Source organism: Homarus americanus, unplaced genomic scaffold (assembly GCF_018991925.1).
Source record: "Homarus americanus isolate GMGI-L3 unplaced genomic scaffold, GMGI_Hamer_2.0 scaffold34003, whole genome shotgun sequence".
In the NCBI taxonomy this organism is placed as follows: domain Eukaryota; kingdom Metazoa; phylum Arthropoda; class Malacostraca; order Decapoda; family Nephropidae; genus Homarus; species Homarus americanus.
In genome coordinates this window covers 287501-298988 of record NW_024720584.1, presented here as the reverse complement: position 1 = coordinate 298988, position 11488 = coordinate 287501, and the positions used below count along the sequence as shown (strand labels likewise).

Here is an 11488-nt window from a genome sequence, read left to right as displayed (position 1 = left end):
TAAGGGGGGGGAAGGGGGAATAAATGGGTGACCGAGATCGTAATAATGGGGAAGGAGTAAAAGGGGAAGATGTAAAAGACCAAAAATAAATAAAAATAAAAAAGTGACCAAAAATTAATATTGGTAAGAATAATTATAAGCTGCGTCAACGAGTGTCAGTCAAATAAACATTCTGTCAGTCTGTCAGTCAGTTGGTGAATCAAAGCTGTGATTCATGGAGTTTGCTGACGCAGCTTTAAGAGAAAAATATAAAGGAGGGGGAGAATTATATAACAGGATTAAAACGAAATATAAATAATAATTAAAATTATCCAAATAGTTAAAGAAAAATATATATTAATGAATTTTGACAAAACTTGGGGAGAAATTATTATCCTCATACCAAAAAAATAAAAATTCAAAATGAGGACAATTATAAAATAGTAAAAAACCCAAAAAGACAAAAATGCAAAAATAGAAAACTGAACTTAGGACTTTTAGATAAATAAGGTGAAATAAATTAACTTAAAATATAAAAAAAAGAGGACCACTTATTTAAAAAAAATCCTTCAAAAATTGTCACATGAAAAAAACCAGTGTAAAGTAACTTAAGGTTTGAGAACAACTTAAAGTCCTCTCGTTAAGTAAAAAGTCTTGGTCTCCTACTTAAACATGATATTATTTTACTATTAAACCCTCTTACTTAATACTTCCTCATCCCTACTTATAAAACACTTAAGTCTCCTATTTGTTCCCTACTTATAAAACACTTAAGTCTCCTATTTGTTCCCTACTTATAAACACTTAAGTCTCCTATTTCTTCCCTACTTATAAACACTTAAATTCTCCTATTTGTACTTAACTGTAGGCTTAAAGTCTCCTATTTCTACTTACAATACTTATCTTAGCTTGGGATCATACTCCACTGCCATTATTTCACTTAGAAAACACTTTTCCCTCTAAATCCTCTTACTGCTACTTATGATAGTATACTTAGAAGTGACTTACGAACTAAGTCCTTATTCCCTTTTTTACTTATAAACACTTAAATCCTCATTATAAAGAGTTAAAAGTCTAAATTTGTACTTCTATCTTCTACTTATAAATACTTAAACCCTTATCACAAAGTCGTAAAAGTGTAACTGGTTTACTTATATCTCCTCCTACTTATAAAACACTTATATCCTCAATATCCTGGTATCCTTATATCATCCTAAAGTGTCCTATTTCTTACTTATATGGTCTAGGTTTACTTATAAAGTGTAGTAGTGAGATACTTACACCCTCGAATAGCTTTTTCTTGTCGTCATAAGTCCTTCTGTCTGTACGACGCTCAAACTTGGAAGCTGTTTGGATCTTGGGCTGTAAGTAGAGACGGTTGGGTGTGAGATGTGGGCGTAGGAATACTTAAAATGGGTGATATGGGCGTGATATTCTTGTTTGTGGGCGTAGGAATGTTAAAATGTGTGAGATGGGCGTGATATTCCTGTTTGTGGGCGTAGGAATGTTAAAATACGGGATATGGGCGTGATATTCTTGTTTGTGGGCGTAGGAATGTTAAAATGTGTGATATGGGCGTGATATTCTTGTTTGTGGGCGTAGGAATGTTAAAATACGGGATATGGGCGTGATATTCTTGTTTGTGGGCGTAGGAATGTTAAAATGTGTGATATGGGCGTGATATTCCTGTTTGTGGGCGTAGGATTACTTAAATAAATAATTTGGGCGTAATATTGCTCCAGGAATCTCTTAAGTGACTTAAAAGGGCGTATAAGTACTATAATGGGCTCTCTTAAGTAATGGAATATGGAAATACAAATACTTACATAAACACAAAAAGTAAACTCTTAAGTAAAAGGGGAAAAATAAACAAGTACAATAATGATGAATAGTGAAAGATAACATGATAAAAATGGTGATAATTTTGAGCAGGAAGTAAAGGATTATATAAGAGAAGAAAGAATTATATAGTGAATGAAGATAATTATGGAGAATAAAGGTAATTATTATTATATAGAACGAATAGAATAATAATATAATAATACTAAAACGTGATATAATACTTACTGGATGTTTACCAGTGAGTGCCCTGTGATGGAGGTACAAAGTGGAGCATTAATAAAAAAAAAATATATATCATTATATCGAGTCATATAACACCATCAACATATATCAGATATACAAAGGCAACTAAACATTAACATAGAATGAACACGATGAAGCGATCAATTTGTGAGTGAGATTTAGGATATATATACACGTATAATGTGCTCTAAATAAATTGAAGAAGAAAATATGATTATTTTTTAAGAGTTGAAGAAAGCCGACATGCAAGCGAGAGGCAAATATGAACCAATGTTTAAAAGAGATACCACGACCGTTATGACCACTAAGTTATTTATCTTATTTACGGTTCATTTTTTTTAAGCAAAAGATTTGATCCAAGCTAAACCTAACCTATCTTTACTTAAACTACTCTAGGGTTGTTAGGTTAGGTTTGAGTTAGTTTATCTCGTGTGAAAATATAACAAAGAAGTTTTGAAATGGTCCCGTTCGTTGTATTTTTTTAAACATTGTAAGATTTGCCAGCGTAAGACATTGACTACCCGGAATTTGAATGTTCGAAATTACATGAATAGTGAGTCTGACCTACGTATTTTTCATCTTATTTATCACAACAATGACCCCTGACCTTTGACCTATAGTTCTGAGGTCACCAAAATAGCTCCACACACTAGATATATTGACCCAGTAAACGTGCTAGTGAAAGGATTTTTTTTTTTTTACAATATGCTTTTGTGTTTTAAAAAAGATTCTACATTGAGTGAATTTGTTTAAAGACTATTCAAACATCTTCAAGTGGTTCCGATACTTTTAAATGACTCACATAAAAAAATCAAATACTTTATAATAATGATCTTGAATACCTTATAATAATCTTAATGCCTTATAATGATTCAAAACCATATAGGAAGGTTATCGAGATATAAATACCTTACAGAGAATCAAATACCCCCCTTGAAAGCTAGACGAATGTTTAATAAAGATTCGAATAAATGAAGAAAAAAATCGAATAGGTCAGAAGGGATCGAATACCCCAAACAGTACTAAGACAACACTACTGATAACAACACTAACAGCGGTGAAGATATAGGAGTTAAGTGATACATGACGTTACAATAGAGAAGATAGCGGTGTAGAAATTTCATAAGAATGCTTGAGAAAAAAAAAACAGCGTTGAAAGCTATACATCTGTCACACAAGCGTTGAAAGTTAGAGAGCAGTTAGAAAATAAAAGCCCAAATAGCTGTCGTCACTTTAGTAAAACTTTCAAAGAACTTCAGTCAAAATAACTATGAAAACAATGAAAGAGGAACGTTAAACACAACATCAAAGCTGTAATTAAACATCACACTGCCATAAATTATTCAACATCAAACACAGCATTGAGAGAAGCACGTCAGTCAAACAGATTACACAAGAAGAAGAAAAAGAAGAATATCAACCCACACTTAGCGCTTAAACGTGAGGGAGTAAGCTAATCAACGTGGTTGGGGGGGGGGGTGAACTTTCTGGCGTTGTTAAAAAGTTACATAATATCAAAGGGGCTGTAAATGATGTAGCAACAGCAGTAATAACAGCAGTAATAACAGCAGCAATATCCAGACAAATAGAGCGGTATAATCTCTTCTCTTTTGAATAATGTACAGCCACAATAATCTAATCAACAACTTTAATGAGGAAAATTTACTTTTATAGTGACGTTCAGTGATTTCAAGTTTAATAATATTGATAAATTTCCATGTAAATATAAATCATAAAATTCTCAACTAATTTGGTTTTGTTTTTTATTTGTCAGAAAATAATATAGTTTCGTTAACCGTCCCGATGGCTGTGACGTCACGGTATAGGGGAGACTGTACTGTTATGGCGGCTACTCTTTATGCTACTATTTAATTCTGATCCAGTAAAGGCCGATCAATGGTGAAGAGGATAAAGGAATTGAAACAAATTTGCTCAACGCTTAAGAAGAAAATAATCATCGTCTGAATCTTCGTCAATCTGAATTACTGCGTTTAAAAGTATTATATTTTATCGGTAAATTAATTCTGGTATAATATCGGGTATATTATCGGGAGAGATCGGTTCCTGGTGTAGTGAAATTAATTATATTTTACTTATCTAAAACACCTTCGTGATTCCCTCTGAGTATCATCAACATTGTCAGAGAAATAACACTGGAAACGTGAACAAATAGACAATATTATCTAATACAATACATATATTCCTTTTTATGGGCAGACAGAGAAACTAAAGCTTTCTAGGTGCATATTGTAGTCCAGGTTTACACGTTCACAAAATATTGGAACCACAAATACGTCTGCCGGAATTGGGACACTGGTGGCGAGAGCAATATAATATTTTCGCTTAGCACTACTGTCATTATTACTATGTCGCAGGCAGGAAAAGCTGTGGCTCAAAGAAAGGCCAGGCCATGCAATGCTTTCCCATATGATGAGAGGAGTAGGACCGGGAACCCCTCACAGGGATACCGGGCCGACCCCTACACCGCCATGCTCATGCTGCCGAGGCCCTATTGGCTCGCTTGTCTGCCAAGACGCACAAACCACCAATCACCTTCTCACTTTGAAGCTGACTCTAAAAAAACTTACTCTTCTAAAGGAAAACAAATATAAATATATAGATACAATATTAACGTAAGCAACTATAATTGAAAAGGACAAAACAAGAAGACGAAAAAAGTCGTGAAAACTAAAGTAGGTGTGAGTAGCGCAGTTTATGTCCAGGTATTAACTGTGCAATATTACAAAAAAAAATATAGAAATGAGAACAATATTTCTAAAGAGCGCATCACGTTGGTTTAAAGAAGCAAAAATACAAACAGTAATAATAATAATAATAATGTTATATAATAAAGTAACATCAATTATAATAGAACTAATAAAAATGTTCATCAAATTATTAACATTGAAAACACAAACAAATAAAATTAAATATACAAAAAAAAAAACACGATCGTGACTCACATAATAGAGAACAGTAGAAAAAATACTTTGTACTAAAATATTAAAAAAAAAAGAGATAGAATTCAAAATAAACTCAGCTAGAGCAGTAAGTGATTGAAGAAGGGGATGGTGGTTGTGTTCCAGCCTGCCACAACTTACTCGGGATCCAACCCGCGTTTTTGAGCCTTATGCCTCAGTTGTTGCTTCTGCCGTTCTTTCAACTCCTTCAACTGTAAAAATGTGGGACACTTTTGAAATTTCTGAAGCGAAATTTATTTATTTTTGTGGAGGGAAGACGAATCACCCAAAAGTAGTTCCCCTTTTTTTTTAGAAGAAGATGAAGAGACGAAGGGATGGCAGCGGGAATGAGAAAGAAAGATGAAAACAAACACCTCGTCGACGTGTGTACACTAACAACCTCCAGAATATTTTGATCTTCTTTGGTTTCGACGATGAGTTAGTTAGTCTTAGAACGTGAGCTAACATTAACAATAAAGGTAAAAATAAAATAAAAAAGGTTTATTGGGTATTTGTGTTGGGTGTTACCATTTTGTCACCCGGGTAAGTTAACTCTCAACTTAAGTCCGCGGAAAAGAGAGAGAGAAAGAGAGAGAGAGAGAGAGATAGAGATAGAGTGAAGAAGAATGTCCTTGTCGTGGTGGTTGTGGTTCCTCTTGTAAAATTAGACCAAATTCCCAATATTCAATAGAGACAGACCTTAGCAGACCCTTGGCTTGTCGAGATCTCAAAATTTATAAAAAATAAAAGATATTTGTAAAATTGTGATCTTACAGAGCCAAGACATAACCTCAAGATTCCAAAACATGTGGTGTTGAATGGGTCACCTGAACCACATGTGTTCAAAGCTTGAGCTAACTCCTTCCATTCAACACCTGGCAAGTGGTTCATTTTAAGGTTCATGGATTTTTCAGGGTTCGTGGATCTTTTAGGGTTCGTGGTTCATTTTAAGGTTCATGGATCTTTCAGGGTTCGTGGATCTTTTAGGGTTCGTGGTTCATTTTAAGGTTCATGGATCTTTCAGGGTTCGTGGATCTTTTAGGGTTCGTGGTTCATTTTAAGGTTTATGGATCTTTCAGGGTTCGTGGATCTTTTAGGGTTCGTGGTTCATTTTAAGGTTCATGGATTTTTCAGGGTTCGTGGATCTTTTAGGGTTCGTGGTTCATTTTAAGGTTTGTGGATCTTATCTGGTAAACTTGTGATTCAACTCAAGTTAACCAGCTAGAGGAATTCTTCACGTTTCATCTTGTGGAAGCTCAAGGGTGAGGACAATGAGTTTCGAAGATTATTACACTATTACCTGAGAGTGAATCTGTGTGAAGGCATCAACCGGTTACCTTCAACTATACCATAAATCTTACACTGAGATTATACCTATTGACTTGGCACTACTGAAGACGTGGGTAAAAAGATCTTGGGGAGAGAATTTGTACTTTAATGTTGTCCGGTACTGAGTGAACGTTTCTGACTAAGGAAGAATGAGTCTCAGGTTAAATCAGGTGGTCAATTTGAACGTTATTCTTGCACTTTAGTTTAAGTCGACCAATTAAGCGTATTCGTACGCTGACTAGTCACCGTAAGAATCTTTTAAGAATCTCGACTCAGGGATTAAGAATCTCTCAAGAGTATTGTGAGACTCAACAAGATCCAATCACACTTAAAATAGATCAACACCAGCCAGACGTTGTGTTGAGGTGCTCTGGTGCGGTGAATCTTGGGACAGTGGCACCGAGAGAATAAACGGCTTTAGGGTGTGGGGGGGGGGCTGAAGTATAATAGTCCCATGCAGAGAGAAGTAATGATAAAAACCGTGTGAGAGACAAAAGCACTGAAGAACTGGGGGGGAAGACGACAGAATGGAACAAAGATGAACTTACTCCGCGTCAAGGCCCTTCTTCAAGGCCTTTTGCCTGAGCTGTTGCTTCTGGCGTTCTTTGAGCTCCTTCAACTGTAAAATCATAGCACAATACATGTGTATAAGAACCTTGTCGAGTTCTTAAACGAGTGTTGACGGCTCCTATGGGGATCAACAACTTAAATCGCGCATATTGAAAACAAAAATTAAGACAAGTCAAGTGTGATTTTTTGGGTAAATATCACCTGGTATGTTTTATAGTTATTTAGTAAGGCATTTAATGGGTCAGGTATAAACCAGTGATTCACAGAGGGATGGTTGAAGTAACAAAATAAGAACGGACTGACAGACTGCGAGAGAACGGAACCAAAGCGAAGGGAGGGAGAGGAGAAGCTCGGAATAAATGCACCAGATAAAGAAAAAATCGACAACTTAAGAATTCCGGGAGTGAGAGCAAGTTAGTAGTTGTGGTGACGTGTGGATGTTAGTCGAACTTAAAATAAAGATAAAATGTCGACGAAATTGAGAATAAGAACGAAATAAAATAGAACAGTTGAAAGCGTATAACATAAGAAGCCCCGAAGCATTGTTGCCCCCCTCCCGCCTCCCCCCACCCGCCACCCGAAGCTCTCTTGCACACCTACGTCTCGAGGTCATTTTTAATTTTGACGAATATGGATTATGAGACAAATTGTTGAGGAGGAGACAAACTGGTCAAAACAGGCGGTGAAACGTAATGTAGAGGACCTAGGTGACTGCAACTAGGGCAGTGAACTCTACTGTAGGTGAAACACTAGACACGGGGGAGGTGACGACGACACAGAACTAGGGGGTGGCGAGACACAGAAGGTCAACTTACTCGGGGTCAAGGCCCTTCTTCAAGGCTTTTTGCCTGAGCTGTTGCTTCTGTCGTTCTCTTAGTTCCTTCAGCTGCAACATAGCAATTCCAGAATTAATCCAATGCCTAGCTGTGCAACTTGCAGATGGCCGACAGCGAGGACAGTCATTAGTAACTTGAATTACTAATATTGAAGATTTTTTGTGTTTATTTTTCGTTCAGCCTCGTTGGGGGGGGAAGTTTACCTGTACATCGTTAAGGGAGTCGGATACTTTATCTTCGGCTCAACACTCTGATGCCATAGACTGAGGACCAGACGCCTTATATTATTTGTCTTAGTTAATAATGAGGGAAGTTACCAGAGTGGATGACTGGATGTCTTAACTGGTTGGAGGATCAATTGGATTTATCAAACTTTGGGTCAAATTTTATGCAATTTAATGAGGATTGAATTATTTTGCATCCGTTATTTGGGAGTTAAGAAAAATGGACTCCAAACTTGATTAAAAAACCATTATTGGTGGAACAGGAAGGAATACTAGTTACATCTTTCAATTATTATATCAAGGGAATAAAAAATAATAATAATTTGCTTTTAGATCAAAAAATTATGTGGGATATTATTGATATATAAGACATCTCATGACTGTTCTTCATTTGTTTTTGTTTTGTTATTTTGGATAAAAATTTCAAGTCTTTTGTTGTATATAGTTTTTGACCTTATAAATGCGGACCTCGAGAGAGTGAGAGAGTGAGAGAGATGAGGAGAAGGGAAACTGAAAAAGGCAAAATATCCCCAAATGATTTAGAAAAACACAAAAAAAACATGCATAAATATAGTATAAAAGGTTAAACCAAAGAAATAGAAAAGATAAAACAGCGAAAATCTCCTTAACTTAAATAATAAAACATGCAACAGTGGCACTCATAAATCTTTTTTTTTTTTTTACTTTTTTTTTTTGAGGGTTTTGGAGTGATGTTGGTTTATGGGATACATAACTTGGGTTAAATATAAGGAGGATAAAGCATAGAATAAAGTTAATAAATGTTATAATCTGTAATATTTTCTGAAATAGGAGGAATTAATTAACATACCATGAAATTTTGTCTATACTAATCTTTAAGGTACACTGTATAGCTTTTGTTTAACCCTGCCACCAGCTAAAGTTAGTAAAAATCCTTATAAGAAATACTGATAGCTTTTGTTTAACCCTACCACCAGCTAAAGTTAGTAAAAATCCTTATAAGAAATACTGATAGCTTTTGTTTAACCCTGCCACCAGCTAAAGTTAGTAAAAATCCTTATAAGAAATACTGATAGCTTTTGTTTAACCCTGCCACCAGCTAAAGTTAGTAAAAATCCTTATAAGAAATACTGATAGCTTTTGTTTAACCCTACCACCAGCTAAAGTTAGTAAAAATCCTTATAAGAAATACTGATAGCTTTTGTTTAACCCTACCAGCTAAAGTTAGTAAAAATCCCTGTGAGAAATACTAAAAGCATCCTTAACCCTACGAGCTAAAAGTCTAAAAATGGAGAAGAAATTTAACTAGGAATAATTATATTATTGGAACCATGTGTTGACAGATTCGATTTTTTAGAAGTCTCTCTCGTTGTGTTTGTTTTTATGGACTTTAATGGCCCGGGCCTTTAATCAACGTTCACTTGGTCTTTGTTCCTTTATTAAGCAATTTTGTTTTTGAAAGATAATAAAGGTTTTGTATTATTTTGGTTTATATTTTTAAAGTAAATTATCAAGCAAAGTATTTATCCAGGTGTGTGTGTGTGTGTGTGTGTGTGTGTGTGTGTGTGTGTGTGTGTGTGTGTGTGTGTGTGTGTGTGTGGTGTAATTAGACCTGTTGATCTCTTAAGAAATACAATCTATAATTACAATGGAAAAATCCTAACCTAACCAATACTGCTAATTTTAAGTGAGCAAAGTCCTTACTATATATACATTTAAATTTTATTTTTAACTAACTAAAATATTTAGGTCTACTTGAAATAAGCTTACAAAAGAAATGTCAGGTGTTTATATATTGATGTAACGTTTCACTGAGTCAAAATATAAGTTAAGTCGAAAGCCAAAGAATTTTTTCAAAGAAATAGATTAAACTAATTACTATACATTTATAATTAAAAACTGGAATAATTAACCCCCTAAATCAAGAAATAACCATTAATTTACAAACTCAAGTCGACGTAAACTGGATCAAGTACAAACAAGTGATCAACTAGCCCCCCCATCTCTTTGTTTACCCAAGGTTACTGTTCCCACCAGAAAGACTTACGTCGTAGTCCTGGCGTTTCATCCTCTCCTCCATGTCGTACTTCTCAGTTTCCAGCTTAATGATGAGATTCCACATTTCGTCAGCCTTGCATCGGAGGCTTGAGGAACCAATGCCATCAACGTTGAGGGGCTTGACTCGGATGGAAAGAGCGATCTTCTTCTCCTCGGCCAGCTGCTCGCGGGTCTTGCCCAACTCGCCCTTGGCCGCTTGGATGTTGGAGAGCTGACGAGAGAAAAAAATGGTTAGACGAGGTCGATTTTTTGAAGATGGAGAAATAACTTGAAGGTGGAGAGGTTATTTGAGGTTTTGGGAGGTTGGAGAGTGGTTATTTGAGGTTTTGGGAGGTTAGAGAGAGGTAATTTGAGGTTTTGGGAGGTTAGAGAGAGGTTATTTGAGGTTTGGGAGGTTGGAGAGAGGTTATTTGAGATTCTTGGAGGTTGGAGAGAGGTAATTTGAGATTCTTGGAGGTTGGAGAGAGGTTATTTGAGGTTTTGAAAGCGGGTTAGGTTAGGTTAGGTTGGGTCATTATGGAGAATCAGGAACTAAACAAACACTCACCTTATCGCCTCCCTTTGAACCGAACTTCTTAACACCATCCTGAAAACCATAAGAAGAAGAGTTCAGTTTAGGTGAGTGCCTTAAGACGTCAGAATATGTGAGACACACTTCAAAAAAATCTCAATATTATGTATACTCTAAAATCTATCTCTGTTGTTTGTCTATAGATGTAATATTTTTTTTTAATAATTTTCATTTTAACATGATATATTTTGTACACATGATAGCATACATATTATAGATAAGAATTAATAATAACATTTGTAAAAAATATTATAAACTTACGGTGACACTTATCAACTAGATACACATGTTAAAAAAAATAAATAAAAAAAGTCAATTTGACGGAAAGGAAGAAGAAGAAGAAGTAGTAACATAAATAAAAAGATTAGTTAAATTCGTCATGGCACAAGATGAATAAAAGTTACCCAATAACTCAAAACAAGTGTCAGGACTCTGCAACAAACACGGTCACTCGTATTATTAACAGGGAGTAGAAAAGACGTATCAGTAAATTAAAACATTGTGGAATAACGGTGTGAGACAGAGAAATTTGACAGGTAGGAGGATCCATCTCTGCGAATACCACGTTAATGAAGGGAATCCAATAATAAAAAAAAAATATATACAAATTTAATAAAACACGATTTTTTGTGTTTTGGGGGAGACATTTAAGATTACTGATAAACAAGAGAATAAGATAGAGAGAATAAGAGACATAGGAAGAGAAAGACAAGAAGATAAATTACATATATAAGAAAAAACAACACTTGCAGTACAATTTTTATAAGAATTGAAGACACAGTGTTATATAGAAATTAAAAAAAAATTAATAAATTGGATAAATAAGGTGGAAACGTTAACACAGGGTTATGTAATCTGCCTCAGACAACTGCAAACCAAACCAGCAGGGTCCAGTGC

The 11488-nt window shown here is 35.2% G+C and overlaps 1 protein-coding gene across 14 annotated transcripts in view; it reads right to left on the bottom strand.

Annotated features, from left to right (window-relative positions):
• Nucleotides 1-11488, bottom strand: part of LOC121860664 (troponin T, skeletal muscle-like) — a 35006-nt gene that overhangs the window by 6921 nt on the left and 16597 nt on the right. For 6 of the 14 annotated variants that reach the window (XM_042357932.1, XM_042357933.1, XM_042357929.1 and 3 more), the window contains 5 exons: nucleotides 10568-10608; nucleotides 10010-10231; nucleotides 5166-5236; nucleotides 2047-2068; nucleotides 1261-1341 (listed from right to left, as the gene is read on the bottom strand). In XM_042357932.1, the coding sequence (XP_042213866.1) occupies nucleotides 1261-1341; nucleotides 2047-2068; nucleotides 5166-5236; nucleotides 10010-10231; nucleotides 10568-10608 (437 nt within the window). Of the gene's footprint in view, nucleotides 1-1260; nucleotides 1342-2046; nucleotides 2069-5165; nucleotides 5237-6901; nucleotides 6973-7738; nucleotides 7810-10009; nucleotides 10232-10567; nucleotides 10609-11488 lie in introns of all 14 variants that reach the window. The other 8 variants (XM_042357935.1, XM_042357938.1, XM_042357939.1 and 5 more) reach the window with 3 other exon arrangements.